This window comes from Polyergus mexicanus, unplaced genomic scaffold (assembly GCF_030449975.1).
Source record: "Polyergus mexicanus isolate NDT 795.1 unplaced genomic scaffold, iyPolMexi1.0 SCAF_5, whole genome shotgun sequence".
NCBI classification, from domain to species: domain Eukaryota; kingdom Metazoa; phylum Arthropoda; class Insecta; order Hymenoptera; family Formicidae; genus Polyergus; species Polyergus mexicanus.
The window spans coordinates 12,439,573-12,462,144 of NW_027223325.1; the positions used below are offsets into that span (position 1 = coordinate 12,439,573).

Below are 22,572 nucleotides of genomic sequence, written 5' to 3' on the forward strand. Positions count from 1 at the left end.
AACTTAATCAATGATTGAATTTATCTATTTCGAAATTGTTGATACTCCTTTATCACAAACCTGCTTATTGCAGAATAGGCTGCGTTTATATATTTTATATCTATTGCACTAACATGTAAGAAAAAAAAAGAGTACAACTTTTCCCAGTCAACTATTGCAGTTGCACATCTCATTGTCAGTTTTTCAAGGAATAGTCAATGCTCGCTCCAGTATGTATTGAGAGTTCAGTAATTTTAAATTAAACAATATAACAACAGTCCGTTTATCGCCTATATATCGTAAATTTTTCGATACAGCTCTGAAATCAGTATTATGCAATAAAGATTGAAAGTAAAAAGTAGAATTTGACCAATCAAGACAAAAAAAAGTCAGATTTTCATTTTCAAACAGACGACGACTTCATTAAGAGCTGTCAAAAACTATTCCTGTATCGCAACACAGAGTGTCACAGATTAATTATAAGCTATAATGGTTGTTTAATATAATGTCTGATATTTTCCGGTGATTAATATGACGGCACGTTCGATTTTACAAGGTAAGTGTATTCATTTTATTTTTATGTTATGATATTTAATTATATAAATATATATTAATCAAAGAGAAGAGGCGTTTCTCTTGTAATAAAAATATAAGAAATATGTATTAATAATGTACATAATGCACATGTTTGGATGTATGTATTTGTGTATAATGCCAATAATATATATACATATGTTGATCTGCTTACAATTAGATGCATTGTTAATAAAATATGTATAATTTATTTTTTTACATTTTCAGTTTTTGATCAGTATCAAAAGGCGCGATTACTCTTTGTACAATCTATAGCGGATTTATCCTCGAAACCTAATAATATCGATTGCTTAGAAGCGGCAGGTGTGATAGATCTATTGCGTCCTTTATTACTGGATGCTGTACCATCTATTCAACATATGGCAGCATTTGCTTTCGGCAAGTTAGCGAATCATAATTCCAGACTAGCACATGCTGTTGTTAGAAGAGATATATTGTCACAGTTGCTGAAGAACATAGACAAACAAAATGTATGAGCTTCTTAAATGTAAGCATTTTAATTGTGATAGAGCACAAAAAAAATAAACTTTTAATATTTTATATATTTTTTTATTCTAAAAAATGTTATACATTATATATATATATATATATATATATATATTTTTATAACTTTCCGTGATTTAAAGTCTTTTTTCTTTATGTATATATCACAAAAATATTAAACATAAAGTTAAGGAAATTATATATTGTGTATCACACAGAAATTTTACAAGAAAGCAGCACTCTTTGTGTTGCGGGCGATAGCAAAACATTCACCAGAGTTGGCATTAATAGTAGTAGACAATGATGGTTTGCAGACTATAGTTGAATGTTTGGAAGATTTTGATCCCCAAGTGAAAGAAGCGGCTGCTTGGGCACTAGGATATATCGCAAGGCACAACAAGAGTTTGGCTCAAACAGCAGTAGAAGCTGGTAAAATTATTTTGTGTGTATGTGCGTGTGGCTAAAATGTTTTCTATAAACATATATAAAATTCTGTTAAGTCTAATATTTTGCTAATATTTGGAATTTTGTCAAGGCGCAGTCTCACTTCTTGTACTGTGTTTACAAGAACCCGAATTGTATATCAAACAAATCGGCGCCTCGGCTATCAGCGACATAAGTAAACACAGTATTGAACTCGCACAAGCGGTAGTGGACACAGGTGCAATCGCCTTCCTCGCAAAAACCTTGACTAATCCTGATGCCAAAGCAAAGGTGAGTTGACACACTATACAATCTCTGAAATATGTTATTACACTTGAAAATTTTTAATGTCCACAGCGGCAGACATTGTTAGCATTGAGCAATATAGCCAAACATTCTATGGAATTAGCGGAGGCTGTGATCGAAGCAGAAATCTTTCCTGATGTTTTAATGCACATGGCGCATCCGGATGAGAATGTCGGTAGAGTTGCTGCAATTTTAACCAGAGAAATCTGCAAACACACGTTGGAAGTAAGCTGATGATATTAGCTTTTTAATAACAATTTATTTTTTATTTTACTCTTAATGTGTATTTTCTTTTAGTTGGCGCAACTTACAGCAAACATTGGAGCTATCGCTGCACTTATCGAATTAATTAACATCTCTAAATCGACGACTAGATTACCCGCGATCATGGCACTTGGTTACATCGCTGGTCACTCTGATCAATTGGCTGTAGCTGTAATAGGATCTAAAGTATCGATTGATAAAAAGTAACATTTGTTTCTTTCATCTAATGTAACACTCTAGAATAATTATTTTATATCGCAGGGTATCGTACAATTGGCGATTGTCTTGCAAGAAGAAACAGAAGATCATATTCTTGCAGTGACCGTATGGGCGATTGGACAAATCGGCAAGCATACAGCCGAGCATGCAAAAGCAGTTGCAGTCGCGAATATACTATCCAAATTACTGAAGGTATTTAAGAATGTTAAGTTACTCTCTGCCAGAATTAGCTCTGTTAAAATTGGATAATTTGTTAAATCTTTTTTAATTCAACAGCTGTATAACGATCCAAAAAGTTCCGAAGATCTCAGGGCAAAATGTAACACAACATTAAAGCAAGTTCTGCAAAAATGCATGTACATTGAAGCTCTTGAACCTTTATTACATGATGTACCTCTTAATATCTTGAAATATGTACTGGGACAATTTAGCAAGGTAAGACTGTAATTTAATTGAAAGCTAATGGTGAACATTTGATGATGGTAATAATATGATTAAAGGAATGATGGCAAAACTAAAATTTTTTTATTAAACATAATATAAATACTTTATTATGTGTTTCACATACATATCTGATTTCTTGTGTGATACGTTCTAATAATACATTATATAAAGTGATAATAAAAACTTTTCTCACCCAACACACACAATAATGCATTTAAAACATAATTGCCTGTTAAAAGAATCACGTAAAATTTTAACAATTGTACAAACAAAATATCTGTCGCTTCTTCTTTTACATCGGTCTTCAATAAAAATCTTATTTCGTAATTAACGTTACATATGTCTACGTTATGCGATGTTTAAATACATGCGCAAACATTCTGATAAAGCTGCCAGTATATAAATTTTCGCCTACTACTGCTTAAAAGGCGCGCCAATATGTTTCTTTTTTTGAATTCATAAAAACTATTATGGCATAAAAAATAGTTTTCAAATGTATTTTAAAGTTTCAAATAAATCTCTAAACACTATCGCAATACATAAGCAATAATATTTAATAGTAATATCATGCAAATGACTTGTATGTTCTACAGATCTTTTGACCGATCTGTAAATCAATCAATAACCATTTTGTATCGCCCGCCCGATTATTTTGAAGGCAAGATAAATCTTTTTGATCGGATCGTACATGTTGCCTAGATACAAAATATAATTGTAATGTATGACGGTTAGAAAATATGCTTTGTATCATTGTATACGCCCAATGTTAAATCTACAGCAATCCAGAAATTGACAAATACACAAAAAGTTCTTTCTTTCTTTTCTTTATCTTTCTCTCCCTCTTTCTTTTCCTCTAAAATTGCCCATAGCACATTTAATTTTCCAAAAGAGCACATTTTTCAGTCTTAGGACAACGAGTGATTCGGCTAAGTACAGAGACACATATATTTATCTTATTTGGTAGATATTTATTTAAAACTTGTCGTTTAAGTATGTTTTAGGAAATTGTTAAATGCATGATTGTTTTCCGAGTTGCTCACTAATTCACGTCTACTGTATCGTAGTTTTATTTTCTAATGGCAGTATTTGTATATATGACAATATAGTATAAAGATGCGGATCATACAAAAAGATATACACAACAAAGAGCAATTGAGTTAGTAATAAATTTCAATAATTACTCGATTAACTGATGAAACTAGAAAAGATGTCAAAGTATCAAGTAATAAGGCATTGATTTGATATATTCGCATTAATCTATAACTATTATACAAATCTTATATTGTTATATATATGTAATATCTTAATTTGTGTGTATGTGTGTGTGTGTGTGCGCGCGCGCACTTCATAAATATTAAGCTCGTTAATAATAACACAGACAATAATTACAGTATACATTAAATTAAAGTATTGAACGATTTCATGGGCCAACTTAGATAATATCGGCAACATTAAAATATGATACATCGTTCTTCATAATTTTTTTAAAATTATATAAAAAGATTTGATATATTATGAAAGCATGACGAGTTTAGTATCATTTTTTAAATATCATAAAAAACTTTAATGTTGCATTTTAACATGAGACAATATATAATGAAACGTATATTTCAAAATAAAAGTACACAATATGCATGGTAAAATACAGAAAAAAAAAAAAAACGATATTACCAATATTTTTGTGTCTCAAATCTTAGAGCAATTAAGGCATATACTCGGTTCAAAGCGTGCAATCTGTCCAAATATTTCTGTAAAACAAAACAAAACAAAAAAATTATTTAACATTATTTCATATTGATGAATGCTAAAAGCGAACATAAACTATAGAACATGTTGAGAAATATTATATATATACATATGTTATGTAGAAGTATTATTAAAACCAATGATGTTAACTTGACAAGAGTCTGTTGATAATTTTTCAATAGGCAATTTTGTGTTTTAGTAAAATGCAGTCAGAATGTTCATAAATGTATAAAAAAAATTGCTCTTCTATTTGTATATTAAATCTTTTCACTGGCAGAGTTTTTTTCACAATAGATCTTTTTAATTATAATTTATTATTTATATAATCGGAGACATAGAATAAAGAAATTTGTTTAACTTAGAAATAAAAAGATTAGAGTGAAAAAGATTTACATATAACAAATTGAAAAAATAGGAAGAACACGAATATCTAGATTGAATATGGTGAAATTTAAAAAAAAAAATAGGATTAAAAGAAATAGTGAAGCAAGTTATTAAGTAGAAAAATATTGAATACTAGAGTATTGAAATTGAATTTCATTTTATCCTATTAGTTATTATAGTATTATAGTTATTTATAAAATAATTGAGAACAATCGAACAATAAATATCTGCAGCAATTATATGTATATAAAATTTATATTTTTTGAACAGTGTAAAATACCGCATCCCGATATCGATTATTATTTATAATTGATATTTTAAGAGATTTGTCTGAATATATAAATCTACTTAATTACAAAAATTGTTTATATTGTGGGAGTTTCCTATAAGTTAAAAAAAATACCCAACTGAAAGAAATGTTTTGAGATAAAAAGAATTATCTTTGTATACTTAAATTAATAAATAAGAACAAAATTTTTCGTTATTTAATTAATGTACTAATCACATTAGCTTACTCATCTGTTTCATCATTGGGTTTAATACTAGCATAATTGTTCATGTTTCTATTTACTCTTAACATCTTGAGAAAACTGCCTAATACCAGTATAGTTTTTCTGTGCCTCCTAAAGATTCCGGCATACAATTCCTCACGTACATCCCTTCTATCGCTGACGTCAGAATCAATACTTGATACAGAAACAACAGAGGGCTTAGCCGAGACCGGTTGATGATAACTATTGGTCTCGCCAGTATTAAGAATCACACAATGCTGATTATTTATCATTTTGATGGCTACCTCCTATTTCTTTCCTTTATTATTTTATTATGCACACTTGCTCCGCGTTATTCTTTTTAATGTACTATTTGCACAAATATATAATTAACAAACTTCACAATTTGTCTGAAACATACATTGAATTTTCCAGATACTTATTAAAAGATTCTTATAATCGCGCAGATTCTAATAAATTCATCTTTAAAGTAGCCAGTCTTTATCGCGTGATCTCGAAGGAACTGATTAAGAGACTTCACAGAAGAGATTTTATAGATATACCAATGTATGCACGAATACACATATACGCGCGATACACAATTTATAAGAGAATAGTAATAAAATGTCCTTGTTTTGTCATTCAAGCTGTCACAGTATCTCGAAAATTTAAGACAGCTATCTTGTCTCGTTATCAAGACTATATACCGGGCGCTCGCGATTATACAATATTCGTGACTATACGGTATTAGTATGACAAATTAGCACATCACATCCTTGCTAAAAAGCTTAAACTTTTCTTTAATCTCCAACTGTTGAAATATTGTCGATTAAATTTAAATTGTATTAATTTTCCCTAGTCGGTTTTCTGATGTTCTTACATTTACGAAACTAAAACATGATTTTTTTAAACGCATATCCGTTTGAAACGCTTTTATGTTTCAATCTAAACGCATTTTCGTCAAATGCACAGCATAAGTAATAAAGCACAAATTAATTTCTTTTTAGTTTTTCTTGCAGAACTTCAGGATTGATCAATGGTCGTCCTTAAGTTGCAGTTGATGAGAGCAAAATTGATTGTATATGATTTTGATAGTTTTGTCATCGGATATGATGCAATGGTAGTTGAAAAGACACGTTGCAGTATCTTCCGCTACATATCAGTGGCGTAGCTTTATTGATGATTCACAATGTAAAACTGCAATAAGCGCTGCAAACAGATGAAAATGAGGAAATTAAAATAAGCGAACGTTATAATATGAATTTGAATAAAATTACGTGACCTTACTAGAGGACATTTTTAAGATACCAAAACAATAAGCATTGAATATTTATGTGAATATAAATTATATTCGTATGTTATTCAAAGCTGTGTAGTATATGCATTCTCTGTGATATAAATATTACGTCGAAATTAGTACTATTAATAACGATGTGTGTAAGTTGTTTACAAAATTCAATTCCAACGATAAGGAACTAGTCAATAAAGTTTCAGAAGTTTTAGCAATTCAATATTAAAGAAATTTGGTTTAATGTCAAAGATATTTGTCCTTCTATCTCTTATTCTTTATCCTTTACATTTTTTATTATATCATTTCTTTTTCTCTATCTTTTCTCTTTGTCTCTCTCCCTTTTCTCCTCTTACTTTTCAAGAACACAAATTATACTCTTCATATTTTACGAATGTGGAAGAGAAGATAATTTAAAACACAATAATACATTCGACAAAATAAAACTCTCAAAATCTGGTATATTAATTAATACTTTTACACAAAATTTTACATAAATACAATAAATGTAACATTATTTTTAGTATTTAATTGTCGCGTAATTAAAGCATATTAAAGTGTAAGTCAGATTTTAAACAATATTATATCAATGTGTAGCAAAGAGAAGAGATCTATATCTATTTTTTTCTCTCTTATATAATATTAAGTTATAATTATATATAGTAGTGCAAAATATTTGTGGTTTAATAAATATATATATTTTTTATTTCTGTTTTGCAATATAATTTTGTGAATTACACATTGTGTGTATTGCGTTATTATAATATAATTCAAATGTTTGGAACAATAACAAGCAAATTTAACATACTCTACTTTGTCCCAGATATCGACTTCCAACATTTTAAATAAAATAAAATTAAATACGAAAAGGCGTTTATGAAAAATTGTATATAGTTATATATAACAAAGTGGTATATATGTGTATAAATTATATATATGCACATATATAGAGTGAGAAGATTATGATCAATGATAGAAATGCATTATATATGTATAGTTTTACGCATGATAAATAAAAAATAAAAGATTGAATAAAGAATGATTAAAGATTGAATAAATAAGCAACTCAAAATTGTTAAATAAAAGTATAAGAAGTAAGTGGAAGTTCTCCAAATGTATACATTAAAGATAGATTTCTCTCGTCATATTTCTCTACTTGATTAATTTATTTGAAAAATTCACATCACGGATTGCTATACAAGAAAATAGGTTCTGTGGATATTATCAGATGCACTCACAGACAGTTATACAAATCCGGTTTGATTCCAGAAATCTTAGCCTACTTACAACATACAATACAGCATGATTGTTAATAATATTTTTGATATCTATCATATTTCTTCAGTACAGAGCCATTTTATCCCATATTTCAGCAAATATTAACTGATTATTCCGTTAAAATCAATTTTTTATATCATGCAGACTAAATGATGCTTTTATATTTCTACTAAATAATTTATATTTGTGTATGTGTTATCGCTTGTTTAGTTTTACATAATGTTGTATTTTTCTGTACATGCAGATTTTGCCGAATGATGCGAAAGCAAGAAGGCTATTTGTAACATCTGGTGGCTTGAAAAAGGTACAAGAGATTCAAGCTGAACCTGGCACCACACTCTCAGAATATATAACAATTATCAATTGCTGTTTCCCAGAGGAAATTGTCAGGTTGCTTCTTATATATTTAGATCTTATATTATATATAAAATCAGAAAAATATTCTCACCAAACAATTCTATCAAACATATTTCCCTGTTATCTATCATATCTCAAAATCGTTGACTCTCATTCGTTAAATCTATATATCATTAACATACAATTTTTCCATAATAATTTCCATTTAATAATTTCAATATCCTTTTTTTTTTCAAAAATTCATAGCCAAATCATCAATTTATAATAAATTTTTTTTTTTATGCAATATACAATAATTTGCAAAACTCTACTATAAAATTATTTTTGTCTATGTTCAGTCGATGAAAAAATACAATTCCTTCTAAAGGAGAAATATATAAATTAAATTGAGTAGATGAGTGTTTGTTAGAAAAGAAATTAATTACTCAAAACACTGTTGTTCGTTCACATAACCCTTTTTAACGGGAATAAAGTACTTACACGTGAAGAAGTGTATGGTTGAGAACAGATTTTCTTTATTACATTTCTATTATAAATGCAGCCAATTTGCGTCTTGTTTACGCTGCTAGCGAACACATACAACTGCGTGGCTCCGTTTCTGTGTGGATCTTCGTTATCTTAATTTAAATCGCTCGAGCGACAGACGACATGCCCGCCATGTTGTCACAGCTGATCGAATTCGAAACACATAATAATACATGAATGCAAAACGTTGCAGGGGATCAATAATATTAAATTTCGATGCATTATTTTTGTACATCGATATAGTTAATTAATATTTTTTTCACGCGCGAATACTTATCGTGCGTGCACACGCACGTACACACGGCATATATATTACATTGCGCGCGCGGAGATACGAAAAATTAGTAATAAACATTTTTGATTTGTAATTACTGAAAAATTATCATTAAAAAAAAATGATACTCTATATTATGGAACAGTTTTGCAATGAGATGGAGAATAAGTTGCTGGATAACTTTTTCTAGTATTTATTAGAATGAAATATCGAAATATTAATATAATATCGAAATATTAATATAATATTAATATTAATATAATTAAAATATATATATATTTGAGCATTTTTTGATATAAAAACTAAGAAATCATTTGTACATTCTTCAAAGTCACTGCGCAATTATACGAACATTATTTCTGCTATATATGATTAACAAATTACACTGATTAGTGGAAAGTAAATTTATAATTTCTGCGAGAATTGAAAAGTTGTTTTAAGATTAATAATTATCATTTATAATATAATCTACTAAATATAAATATATAAGTTTGTGAGGTGAGTTATTCAACTATTGATTGCTTTTAAGTGATTGTCGAGATAAAAATAAACTCGTATTATATATAGCGCTAGGTTGGAATCAAAATAATAATAATAATAATAATAATAATATATACACACATTTTTGAATCACACATAAGAATAACAAAAAATGGAAAGAAATTTAAATTTTAATTATAAGTTAAAATTGAATCAGTAGTAACTTAAACAGTATATTTCTCTTCTTATGCAGTTACTATCCTTTATTAAACTTACGGAAAATTGTTTTAGATACTATTCGCCCGGTTATCCGGATAGCCTTTTGGAAGCTGTGGAGCAGTACCAGCCGAAATGTCTTTTTGTATTTGATCATAAATCATTATCCGAACATACGGATTCTAATCTGTCTGCGTCACTTTATAACGATGAGGAATGATTCTAAATTATTATCAATGTCTTTTGTTTGGATAGCGAAATGTGTTTGTTAATATATGCATCATAATTAAAAATTTATCACTTTTCTCATAATATAATTTTAATAAAAATTTTAAATATATATTATGCATTTTCATTTGTTATATATATATATTAAGAAATCTATAGATATTAAAAGTACACTTTACTTGTTTTATAAGTCGATCTTGAATCAATCAAGAAAGACGAACAAATTTTTGTTCTCTTTTTTGCATCCAAGGCAGGTGATGAAATTGATCGAATAATAGAAACGTTTCAAAGCGTTTGATTCATATGGCTCTTGCACTTGCACACAGGACACGGTAAAGCCCGTATCAGACTATTGAAGATTGAAATTTGACTAATCAGGATAAAAGAAACTAAAATTTTCTTGTCCTGATTGGTCAAATTTCAATCTCAATGCATAGTCTGATATGGACTTAACGCGCCACAAAAAGCGATGTGATAAACAGTCAATTTACAATTTTTCTATAAGAACGAAAAATTGATTGGCTACCGCGTTGGTTTTACTCCGTGGCAAGCGTATATATATATATATATATATATATATATATATATATATATATATATATAATATATCTAGACCGTGTATTAAAGAGTGGGGTTCGTCAAATATTAAACAGAGATAGCATGCTTTGAATCGTCATTCTATCTTCATCTTTTTTTTCCAGTCAGACAAAGACAGATTGATGATAGTACAGCAGCTGTCTCTTTCTACTTTTTGACGTGTTTTGAATATGGGAGATATAGAGATGCGCAGTTTATATATTATACCTCTATGATGCTTGGAACGCAGCTTAATGCCCGTATCAGACCACGCATTGAAGATTGACATTGAAGATTCAAGATTGAAATTTGACCAATCAGAATAAAGAAATTTTAGTTTTTTTTTGTTCTGATTAGTCAAACTCCAATCTTTAACCTTCAATCTTCAATTTTCAATGCATAGTCTGATACGAGCTTTAGACCACGTGATAATAATATAATATCAGGTTATATATACGTGTGTACCGAAAAGATTTTCTCGGTATTGAATTATGACAAGCCAGTAAGTAATTTTTTATGTACTGAGTTTCGCGTCATCTGAAATATACGTGTATATTTATACTTTTCGTTAAACTCTATCTTATCGAATAAATCCTAATGGCTAAAAAAGCTATAAAGAAAAAAGAATGTAAGCGTAAAACAAACAGCAACGAATATAAATTCAAAAAGCATGGACAGCCGAAGGTATTATATAATAAAAAATTTTCTCCTTTGAAGAGAAAACGGAAAAATGAATACGATGCGGATGAAGAAGCTAGGTATAATGCATAACGTAACAAATAATTTTGTGTTTAAAGTATTATACGAATATTTAATTTACAGATTAGAAAAAGTAGTTTTTGGTGATCCAAGTGATGTTGTAAATAATTTACTAGATGATCAATCTGTAACAAAAATAATAAACGTATCCGTTAATACTGAAAATCAAAAAGTAATAGTAGATCATGAAGATAATTCAGAGCAAGATATTTCAGTTTTAAATGATGGGGAAGATGCCAAGCTGGAGGAAAAGAAAGCAGTATGGATAGACGATGACGATTACAATTATTCGTATGTATAAAAAGAAGATATTTTTGCTCGATCTTCTTTTTTCTTTATTATATACACACGCACACACACATACACATGAAAGGCTATATATGTATTATATAATTTTGTACGCTAAATATAAAATATATATACTGCTATTTTATATATATTCTATAATAGCATGGATATAGCGCTAAGTGCACAGAATCGCAGATTGCCATCCAAAAGATCAGAAAAATTCTATACAACATACTTGGAGAATAGGTACAAAGTATTTGTGGGTACTCCAAAATGGGCTGAATTTGAGAAAAAGGATAAAGCGGATGATTTAGATAATGATATTTTGAAGGTACCTTAATATTTTAGAAAATTTCCTTTTTGTTGCAAAATATTTTATGAATTGAATTTTATTTGATTCTTTTCGTCTTTAGCATAGTTGCCATTTAGAGACGCCACAGGTAAAGAATCTGCCAAAAAATATTATTGATATCAAAGCACTCAAGGCTTTGAATAAAAGTACTCATACCGAAGGTCCTATCATCACGAGTGTAGATTTTCATCCATTGTCTACTGTAGCTTTGGTCGCTGGTACATCAGGCATCTTGTCATTGTTTCAGGTATGTGTGTGTATATTTAAATAAGTATGAATTATTATATTCAATTAAATTAAATCAGGTTATCACAACATTTATTATCATTAATTTTTACTATTGCTTAAGTCATTTGTATTCTACAGGTAGATGGTCATACAAATGGTAAATTGCATAGCATGCAATTTGAAAAATATCCAATTAGCAAAGCAACATTCATGAAAAATGGAACGGAAATCTTGCTTGGTTCCCAATATTATCCATATTGTCATACGTATGATTTAATGAATGGCAAAACATATAAATTACCTTTGCCACACGGAATTACAAATATGAAAGTTTGTTGATTTATTGATTTTACATATATTAGAAATAAATTTCTGTAATTTGAATGTGATAGTATAATATATATTTTGATATTTCCAGCGATATGAAGTATCTCCTGATGGCAATTTAATAGCATTATGTGGAAGATTGGGTGAAATATATTTATTACATAATTCTACTAAAGAACTTATCAGTATACTCAAGATGAACTCGAAATGTAGGACACTAATGTTCAGTCCAGATAATAGAACACTTATCACACACGGTAGTAAGTAGGGTTTTATGATTTCTATTTAATTTTTATCTCTGCACAATTCCCAAAAAGTTCTGCATTAAATTATATTTTCAATAATTTAACCTATTGAAATACAGATGGTAGCGAAATGTATGTGTGGGATCTCAATACTCGTACATGTATTAATCGTGCCACTGACGATGGATGCATATCTTGCGTGTCACTTGCTGTATCTCCAAGCGGTCAGTTTATAGCGACAGGTAGCGCTCAAGGTGTGGTTAATCTTTATAACACAAAAAATGTTCTGGAGGACAAAAGACCCATACCTTTAAAAATAGTGATGAATCTTGTAACTAGTGTAACAAGCTTGAGGTTTAATCCAACTTCCGAGATATTGAGCGCGGCATCAGTTGACAAACACAATGCATTTAAAATGTTGCACATACCTTCGTTTACCGTATTTTCAAACTTTCCGACGTTTCAAACTAAAATAGGTCAGCCGCAAATGATTAATTTTTCCCCTGGCAGTGGTTATCTCAGCATTACCAATACAACAGGCTCTGCTCTGCTATATAGATTAAGACATTATGGAAATTATTAATTGTATCAATATGTAATAAGATTTTTTTAACATTTTGTTAAAAAATATATGAGTATCTTAACATTTACATGTATGTATGAACACATAAAATTAGTATAAATTATTTTCCACATTTTAACTATTTGTCATGTAACATTTTCGAGTGAAGCAGAATTAATTTTATTTTCATTAAAAGTAAAATGTGATCCTGTATATTTTTTTCAAGTTATACAAAACTTTTTATTTTAGAAATTATTATGTTATATCACAAAAATCAATTTTGGCTATATTAACAAAAAAAGAAAAAGTTTTATAATTTTTAAATATTATCTATCCTTAGAAGAACTACAAATATCGCAAAAATTTTTTTCATATATAAAATATAGTAAAAACTACAAATTAAATTTTTTTTCTTCATTTAATAAAAATAAATCTCGTACAATATGTGCGTGTGTGTGTGTGTATGTGTATATACATGCGTGCAATCAAATAAAATATGAATAATAAATTCTTGCTTGTACATAACATATTTTGTAATGAATTATATTATACTGCATACTAAATATATATGTGTACAAATATTTATCGATATTCTTATTGAAAAATATCTATAATAGTATCTGCACACTGAATATCAGTAAAGGATTGTATTATATAGAAATTGTATAAATAAAATATAGGTTTAAATATATCATAGTAATTTCCATAACACACACACACGCACGCACCTACACACACACACACACACACAGTAATTTATATATAATATATATTTAAAAAACTAAGATAATATTATAATATATATAATATGCAATGAATGACATATTCGAAGATGTATTCGAAATGTAACTTCTATATTATATATGTATATTTTTTTTATATATTTAGTTTTTATAGTAGAGGTTGTCGCCTTTGGTCGGTTATCGCCTGTTCATCGAGAACAATTCATCTCTAAGACTGTATACATTTCATAGAGATAATTAATCTAGAAGCAAATATTATTTATATAAAATAACATATATATATATATATATATATATACAAGATGTAACTTTATGCCGCTGTGTGATTCATCTCTGCTACTATATATATATATATATATATATATGTTATTTTATTGTTACACTACACTATACTATCTTCATGTAGTTTTTTTAAAATATAGAATTGTTGCGAAGTTATTTAATAACCTAGAAATACATAAAAATACACATACACACATAGGGTATTCTTTCACTATTATATTAGCGTTTAATAGCACATTCTTTGGCCAGTTCCGAATAAAATTTTTCTTTTACAAAAATATTGAAGTTCAATATGTAAGAAAATGTTTAATAGTTTTAGAATAATCAACAATTATTGAAAATAAAGAATTTTTTATATAAATAAAAGGTTTCAGAGATAAAATAAATAAAATCATATTCTTTAATTAATTTTCAGTTTACTTTTATAGAGACTTTGAATTTGAGCTTTAGTTATAAGTATACATAATATTGAAGATATGCAAATCATAAAAAATGATGACTTCTTTCATTCTCATAAAGGAAAAATCGATTTCAACTTGGCTGAGGAATGTGTTATTAAGCATTAAAGCGCTAATGACTGTGAACACCTTTACCTATATATATATAAAATATATATATAATATTTTCTACCATATACATATTTATATACACTTCTTTTATTTTTGTGCGACTTACACGCTTCAAGTTTTCCCTTCCATGAGTTGAAATGTTTCTGCATTGGATTCTTCGTTCTCTATATTCCTTTGATGAATTGGTGTAAGGAACACTAGCTATTGGTCCGTAGAGGCCGTTGGAAGAGTGCTCGTATCTCCGCTACTACTCTCTACTATTAGCATCACTGTTTCGGCCGCACCTCTCACACATTCCATTTGATGACTTGCCCAATCCTTACGTTGACAAAATGTAGAACAGTACGGCGTGCGTCTGCATAGGGAACATTCTGCGAATGCTTCTCGATTGCAGTTGGCACACTAAAATTCATCATTATTATTATTATTATTATTATTATTATTATTATTATTGACGATGTAGTATGATGTAATATTTTTATTATGCTGTAAAATAAATTCTCTTTTTTTTTTCTTTAGATGATTTGCGACAAACTTGAAAGTTTGCAAAAGTTGAGAATTAAAAGGATAATAGTTAATGATAGTTGCATAACGAGAGAGAGGAGTTGTGGAATTTTTAAAGCTATTTATAATGAAATTTCTTTCTCTTTTCCTCATAAAAATAGAAAATAGAATATCATTAGAATATCTTTTCCTGCATTGTTATTCTTTTTACCTTTTTATTATGTGCATCGGACGCTGGTTGTAGTCCAACAGTTTCAATAACATCCGTCCGTCCACCAAGTTGTGCGACCAGCGCCTGCTCTCTTCTCTGCTGTCTATTTAATTCCTTCACTTCTTCCAAAGTACGCCTAAATTCGTAAGCTAATTTCATCATTTTGTTTGACAGTTCATCTAATTTCTTAAAAATGTCGTCGCCTTGACCATTCTCCGTTTGATGTGTATTTTGCACGACAGAGTCCTGTTCCTGGGATTGTTGTACGACCAGTCCACCATCCGTGGAAACAAACTGCGGCCAGACCTCTTTGTCAGGCACAACGACCTCGTCGCCGCTCTCGTCGTTATTACTGCCATCACGCGAATTTTCAATTTTATGTTTACGCGAGGGAGCGTCTCCATCAGATGGATCTCTGGTTCTCCTCCGGCGCTTGTACGGAGTAAACAGTCGCACCGGTCCTGTCTAAACAGGTTGACAATGTTATGTAATTGGAATTTAAATTTTTTTCAAACAAGAAATTTTAAAATACAAATATTTAATTAACTTACCGCGCTGTCATCATCGCAACACGCTGCGCAAGTACAGGAAGTGGCATGCGGTTTTAAGATCTGTTCGTCAATGAGGGTTTGCAAACTTCTTCCACCAAATCGAATACTTCGTTTCCAATCTTTGCTAGATGCCCTTCCGCAAAGAGCCTCGAATTCGCTAGGCGTATACCACTCTGAGCCAACTTTGATACAACGACCCCTGCCGCCGGACCCAAATCTACTCTTATGCAATTCTGCATTTGTATTCTTACATCTGACAGGTAAAACCGCTAAATTTGCAGATTCAGACCAACTGTATATAGGCTGAGAATTGGGTGTGGAAACATGTATCTGCTCCGATTCTGTTTCATCCGCACTATTTTGAATCACTATGTGGGTTGCCTTCAGCTCACCATTCCAACGTAAAGGATCCGAGTCTTTATCGTGACGCGAGTCACAAATGAAACCATTGTCGACGCATAGCATCTGTTTGAATTGTCCTGAACCTGGCAGCTGCATAAATAATGAATATAATTTATATATTATATTTATTTATATTATACCATACACACATAGATACAATATATATGGTATGGTATAATAAATATATATATATGTGTGTATATATATTGTATGTTTTTATCTGTTTTTACCTTTTAGAGAAATTTGATTAATGTTTACAATAGAAATGTATATGCTAAATGATTGCCAGAGGCACACTACATTTATAAATAAACATAAGAAACTAGATGTTCGTGTCTGAAACGATTTTGTGCTACGATAACAGAGATTTGTGTTTTATTTAGATTGGAAATTGTGTAATATCTCAAAGCCATCTCGCGGTTTAGAAAAAAAGAAACAGAAAAAAAACGCGTTTCTTCCTTTTATATACGTGTTCGTAAAATCGTTTCCATATTCCATGCGTCTCCACGGTATGTTTATCCGGACTTTATAGGCGTACCTGTAGCTGATCCGAGGTGATGACGTTGAAGGTCGCGCCATGGGTCGAATTGGATACGCCGATGATGGAACCTACGGGTAGAGAAACCGGTACACCAACTCCGGGAACGCCCGGTACGCCCGGCACCGAAGTAACACTCGCCGTGACCGCGACAGGATGTGCCTCGTGCTCACTCGTCAGCGCGGTCGCCTCCTCGGTCTCGCTCGTCAACGGTTCGGACATGTCCGGTAGCACGGCGACACTTTCCGATGTTTGACTCTCCTCCATTTCGGCTGTTCTCGCCTCGCCTCGCCTCGCCTCGCCGCGCCGCGCCTTCGTCTCCTCGCCTCTTCGCCACCGTCGTTCTCTATGGTCGTACCGATGGAGCCTGATGTAGGGTAGCGGGTAGCCCACTCGAGCCCACCGAACGAAACCCACTCAAGCCTCAAGCCCACACTACATCTATTTGTCTGCCGCCTGCCGCTCGCAATCGCAATTCGTTCGCAATCGTTGGCGTAATAACGTCGGCGTCGGCGCAGGCTCTCGCGGTCCGGTCGCACAGCGCCCCACGCGAACCACGATGTCTAAAATTTATCCAATCTAGACAAAAAAGAATGACAAAAATCTTTTCGTCCCAGGTGTAATCTCTGCATGTTTTTAGTGACAATCTTCCAATTTCTATATTTATTCATATACATATTATATAATCTGTAGACTGTATTGTGTTTAAAAAATCCTTAATTATTTCTATTATTTTGTACTTTTAAATTGCTGTATACTGTATGTATATATATATATATATATATATATATATATATATATATATATATATATATATATATATACATTATAATCAGAAAACAAGATGTACATTTATGTACATGTGCGTACATATATATATACGTGTAATATACCCATATCGTGTATATATACACGCTCTATTTCTTTTCGAAATTATATAGTAAATTGTGTGAAAAATTAGTATGTAACTTTAAAAGTTTATATATTTGTATATTTTTTTATCAAACAGGATATATATTTTATCCTTTTATGTGCGTAAAAATATCGTATCAATATTATATTCTCTGCGCACAGCGCAGAATAATTTGATTACAATAATCATACATATATAATTTTAAATATTGTATGTGCACAATGTAAATTGCATTGCAAATAATCGAAAAGCTGGGCATGAGAGTGTATCAGGAGGAAATATGGCAATATAAAGTTCATCGTTCCTTCTTTCACGATCTCTTTTGAAAATATGAATAATTTCCAAATTGAAAATCTTTTGATCGATTATGATCGTGCAGTTTGGCAAAATTATCGTTAAACAAAAGCCAATAAGAGAGTCTAAATAAAATATTAGATGAGTATATAATACGTGTAATGTTACATGTTTTTGTATTCGTCTTATACATACACACACAACACACACAAATGTCTAGAAAATTATTTCACAATTTCAATTATTTATTATTAATATCAATCGAGCCGAAACAATTTCTATAACATTCAATACAACGATTTCAATGCAGGACACATTCCTTCTTCAAAAAACGCATCATTACTTTTGATATCTGTCGGTCTGATATCGCGTAGATTTATCTTTCCTGTAAATGAGCAATCATCCATTATGAAGCTATATGCTTAAATTCAAGAAATCAATCTTACAGAATTCTCGATGGAGATATTTACCTATCTATCTCGCTATAAGCAATCTCGAAATTTACTTTAACAAATGTTGAATCAAAAATTCTCTTCCTCTCTTTATTTCTCTTTGTTTCTTTTCTTCATCTTCTTTTGCTTCTCTTCTTCTTCTTCTCTCTCTCTCTCTCTCTCTCTCTCTCTCTCTTTCTCCTCTTTTTTTCTTCTCTACGTGTAATTAAAAAAATAAACTTGAAATAAAATTGAAAAAATAAGCAAATATAATAGTCAACAAAAAATTTATTACATTTGAATTATTTCCATTAAAAATTTATAAAAATATATTTTTTATATAAACAATTATACCTTATTTTATTAATTATACTATATGCATATGTATGAAATAATATATAAACAACTTGCTCACATAAAGCTCGTACTTTAACGTGTCTCTTATTCAACGGTAGCGATTATAATCGTACGATTTTGAGGTGATGAGAAAGTACAATACTTATCTCGACTCATGTCAGAAGACAAATACAATGCTCATTATTCGGGGCATCAATTAAATTTCTCGACTTTCTCTTGCAAATCTTATACATACGTGGATGCCATCTAAGCTTAACTCATTATCAGTCGCTACAATTTACTGCATGGTATGCAGACCGTGTAAACAGTGTTTGGGTATATTAGACTTGACACCTTGGATTTACAGGAGATAGTTGACACTTTTCGTCCGAGAAACTAAACAGATCTTTGAAAATTGTTGTAATATTTTGACTTGCAAAAGAATTTTATATAGGAAATATTTAATAAAAAAGCGATAGAGTATATCTATAACGATATAGTGTGGTGTTTAAATTTTTCAACATCGCCTTTCTCTCAACATATCGAAACGAATTAAGCTTCCTAAGATGATCAGAGGTCGGTCGTTGATCGCGCTTTTTATATACTGCATAATATTTAACATTTGCGTCCACGCTTGGAATAATCGCGGCAGGTATAGGATTGCGAATAGAAGATGGTCATGGCAGAAAAATGATAATGGTGTTGCCACTTCAATTCAAGAAACGGCGGCGAAACATAAGTGGGAATTGCCGAAACTTCAAAACAATAATCGGACTCATATCGCTAGGGAGAAAAGACGTAAGTGACGTACCACAGAGTAGAATAAATGAATAAAGACTCGACAGTATCTAAAGAAAAAAAATATATTATGGTATTATTGCTCGCGCACAGTCTTTTCGCTGTTCACGTTGGTGAAGTTCGACAATAGCATTTGCGGTGGATTAAATGGGGAGAATGGCACGTGCGTCGCGGCGGCGGAATGCGTGCAACGTGGTGGTACCTCCAGCGGTGTCTGTGCAAATGGTTACGGAGTGTGTTGCATAGGTAAATCTATAAATAAATAAATTCGACTTTTCTTACGTTGATCAATTTTAACATCGAACATTTCTTATTGTTAGAGGCATCACATACACACACATACACACACATATACATTGGATATTTTTATAGTATAAAAAAATTATTTCAACCTATTTTTTTATTCTTTCTTTTTGATAGTCACAATGTCTTGTGGCGGCCTGACTGCTGATAATAATACATACTTTGTCAATCCGAATTATCCGTCCACTTTCGACGGTATGGAATCTTGCCAAGTGACACTAGTAAAGTCGCATCCAGATGTATGCCAGTACCGGTATGGTTTTTAAGAATATATATATATATATGTATATATAGTACGCTTAATAATAATTCTCCAAGTTTTTAAAGAATTTATAATTATTTAAAAGAAATTATACGCGCACACAAATACATACTCGGTGTGTAAAAATTTTAGAGAAAAGAGAGTTTGGCTTCTTATTTGATCTTATTTTCTATTGTAGATTAGACTTTGAACAGTTTAATATTAGGGGTCCGGAAACGATGAATAATGTCTGCACTTACGATCAATTTATTGTTTCTGGTGGCAATCTGGTACCAACGATATGCGGTAACAATAACGGAAATCACAGTAAGTACTGAAAAAAGAAGAAAAGTAAGTATATCTCTTACTCTATCCTTTTTTCATTAATATTGTTATTCAATTTTTGATTTACAATTCTTGATATAAGCTAAATATTCTTTATAGTGTACATAGATACGGGCGTCGGACAAACTAATCCGGTAATTTTGACTTTTGTCACGAGTGGCAGCTCATTTCCACGATCGTGGAAGGTTCGCATCTCGCAGATACAATGCAGTACGATATACCGAGCTGAGGAGGGTTGTCTCCAGTATTTCACTGGGGTTTCCGGACAAGTAAAGTCCTTTAATTACGATCCGACGACCGGATTGCAGTTGTCGAATCAAGATTACAGTATATGTATTAGAATGGAGAGAAACTTTTGCGGAATTCAATATATGGCGTGTACTGACGATGGTACGAATAAAGAAAAATACACGTATCTAATAATATACATATAATATATAAAGAAAAAAATACGAAGTATATATATATATATGAATGTATATATTAAAAAGACATCGATAGAATCTCAAAAACTATGATCTTAAGAAAATTTTTTCTCAGCTATAACATGTAAAATTTTGAAACAGACAACTTTTTCCTCAGGTATATTTTTTTCTATGATTACAAATAATAAATATGTAATATATATACGGTCTCGCGACGAAGAAGAAAAAAAGCAAAGAGAGGAAGAGGGGGAGAGAGAGAGAGAGACCCCTATCTGTGGCTGCGGTCGGGAAGACCGCAATGTAATAGAAATAGAATGAAATAGAAATGTTTCGAAGCATTGCATTAACCAATAGGAATAAATAAATCTTCACTCTTTTTATCCTGATTGGTCAATCAAACGCCTCAAAGCATTTCTAGCATCTTCCCGACCGCAGCCTATATAATATATAACATATAATATATAACAATAATTTAAATTAAACAATTTTTAATAATTTTATTTAATTTACATCTCTTTAAACACACATACATACACATACACATACATATACACAAAATATCGATAATGTCTATGTGTGATTTGTTCGATAGCTCAAGGAATGATGCCTACCACGGCAGGTGCGGCGGGCCAAATAATGCGTAACAACGCATTTACACTGACAGGAAATACACAAAATACGCAAATAGTATCAATGACAGGAGCATCTTGTTTGACTGATTGGTTATCGATACCGTGCGCCATCAATATAGGCCGGATGCCCACGATGCCGTTGATATGCGTTGATCGATTATGTGGCGGTACTTTCAATTCGGAACCTCAGAATCTGAACGCATCATCTGTTATCAGTAAATATTGGACCAGATACCTGTATTATTGTTCTAATATATGTGGAATCCTAGTGTGTGTGTGTGTGTGTGTGTGTGTGTGTGTGTGTGTGTGTGTGTGTGTGTGTGTGTGTGTATGGAATATTATACATTTTTCTTAAAATTCTTAAGCACATAAATCGTGCTCACGTTTCGTGTAGTATACTATACGTATTCTTAAGATAGACTAAAAATAATAAGATTCTTTCAATATTTTGCATATTATTTTAAATATAATATTGAAATAGATATAAATTTATTTTTAATGAAAAATTGTGAACACTTTTAAAATTATACATATATATATATATATATCGAAATCTTTATCATCAGTTTTTATATAATCTTTTCGATTACTCTTTTAGGTACTGTGAAACCATTCCGATTAATATTTCACACGGACAGTACCGAGGCACCAGGCGATGTCGGAAATAAAGGTTTCTGTCTTAATTATGTGCAACAACCATGCACAACAAAATTAAAATAAGGGCCATGGTAAAATTAA

At 30.8% G+C, this 22,572-nt stretch overlaps 4 protein-coding genes across 5 annotated transcripts; 3 read left to right on the forward strand and 1 right to left on the reverse strand.

Moving 5' to 3' along the window:
* Window positions 1–231: 231 nt before the first annotated feature.
* LOC138933616 (sperm-associated antigen 6) lies at window positions 232–9,971 on the forward strand. Its single transcript, XM_070296438.1, has 10 exons — window positions 232–535; window positions 781–1,043; window positions 1,275–1,485; window positions 1,592–1,770; window positions 1,837–2,010; window positions 2,083–2,235; window positions 2,311–2,460; window positions 2,545–2,703; window positions 8,144–8,289; window positions 9,827–9,971. The coding sequence occupies exons 1-10, from the start codon at window positions 511–513 to the stop codon at window positions 9,969–9,971; spliced, it is 1,605 nt and encodes a 534-aa protein (XP_070152539.1). The 5' UTR covers window positions 232–510.
* Window positions 9,972–11,045: 1,074 nt separating this feature from the next.
* On the forward strand, window positions 11,046–13,404 carry Wcd (U3 small nucleolar RNA-associated protein 18 homolog wicked). The gene is made up of 7 exons (XM_070295914.1): window positions 11,046–11,313; window positions 11,378–11,605; window positions 11,765–11,933; window positions 12,016–12,201; window positions 12,321–12,512; window positions 12,601–12,769; window positions 12,874–13,404. The coding sequence occupies exons 1-7, from the start codon at window positions 11,153–11,155 to the stop codon at window positions 13,335–13,337; spliced, it is 1,569 nt and encodes a 522-aa protein (XP_070152015.1). The 5' UTR covers window positions 11,046–11,152; the 3' UTR covers window positions 13,338–13,404.
* A 192-nt stretch (window positions 13,405–13,596) lies between these two features.
* Window positions 13,597–17,562, reverse strand: Deaf1 (deformed epidermal autoregulatory factor 1). 2 transcript variants are annotated; one of them, XR_011446945.1, is made up of 5 exons: window positions 17,117–17,562; window positions 16,177–16,668; window positions 15,626–16,090; window positions 15,017–15,312; window positions 13,597–14,301 (listed from the first exon to the last, which is right to left on the reverse strand). XR_011446945.1 is itself a non-coding variant. In XM_070295915.1 (4 exons), the coding sequence occupies exons 1-4, from the start codon at window positions 17,381–17,383 to the stop codon at window positions 15,112–15,114; spliced, it is 1,425 nt and encodes a 474-aa protein (XP_070152016.1). In that variant the 5' UTR covers window positions 17,384–17,562; the 3' UTR covers window positions 14,343–15,111. The 2 variants fall into 2 exon arrangements, 1 of the variants encoding a protein (XP_070152016.1); XM_070295915.1 differs by lacking the exon at window positions 13,597–14,301 and having other exon boundaries at window positions 14,343–15,312.
* A 2,061-nt stretch (window positions 17,563–19,623) lies between these two features.
* LOC138933143 (uncharacterized) lies at window positions 19,624–22,567 on the forward strand. Its single transcript, XM_070295671.1, has 7 exons — window positions 19,624–19,888; window positions 19,982–20,134; window positions 20,309–20,444; window positions 20,632–20,759; window positions 20,877–21,167; window positions 21,795–22,049; window positions 22,433–22,567. The coding sequence occupies exons 1-7, from the start codon at window positions 19,657–19,659 to the stop codon at window positions 22,552–22,554; spliced, it is 1,317 nt and encodes a 438-aa protein (XP_070151772.1). The 5' UTR covers window positions 19,624–19,656; the 3' UTR covers window positions 22,555–22,567.
* Window positions 22,568–22,572: the final 5 nt, after the last annotated feature.

Bases quoted from the DNA above. Each gene is read 5' to 3' on its own strand.
- LOC138933616 (XM_070296438.1), top strand. From the start codon at position 511: ATGACGGCACGTTCGATTTTACAAG. The intron at 1,771-1,836 runs GTGAGTTGACAC...TAATGTCCACAG, and splicing joins ATCCTGATGCCAAAGCAAAG to CGGCAGACATTGTTAGCATT. The intron at 8,290-9,826 runs GTTGCTTCTTAT...AAATTGTTTTAG, and splicing joins TTCCCAGAGGAAATTGTCAG to ATACTATTCGCCCGGTTATC.
- Wcd (XM_070295914.1), top strand. From the start codon at position 11,153: ATGGCTAAAAAAGCTATAAAGAAAAAAGAATGTAAGCGTAAAACAAAC. The intron at 11,314-11,377 runs GTATAATGCATA...TTTAATTTACAG, and splicing joins GATGCGGATGAAGAAGCTAG to ATTAGAAAAAGTAGTTTTTG. The intron at 12,770-12,873 runs GTAAGTAGGGTT...ATTGAAATACAG, and splicing joins AACACTTATCACACACGGTA to ATGGTAGCGAAATGTATGTG.
- Deaf1 (XM_070295915.1), bottom strand. From the start codon at position 17,383: ATGGAGGAGAGTCAAACATCGGAAAGTGTCGCCGTGCTACCGGACATG. The intron at 16,091-16,176 runs GTAAGTTAATTA...CAACCTGTTTAG, and splicing joins GTTGCGATGATGACAGCGCG to ACAGGACCGGTGCGACTGTT. The intron at 15,313-15,625 runs GTAAAAAGAATA...GATGAATTTTAG, and splicing joins CCGATGCACATAATAAAAAG to TGTGCCAACTGCAATCGAGA.
- LOC138933143 (XM_070295671.1), top strand. From the start codon at position 19,657: ATGATCAGAGGTCGGTCGTTGATCGCGCTTTTTATATACTGCATAATA. The intron at 19,889-19,981 runs GTAAGTGACGTA...GCTCGCGCACAG, and splicing joins TATCGCTAGGGAGAAAAGAC to TCTTTTCGCTGTTCACGTTG. The intron at 20,760-20,876 runs GTAAGTACTGAA...TATTCTTTATAG, and splicing joins TAACAATAACGGAAATCACA to TGTACATAGATACGGGCGTC.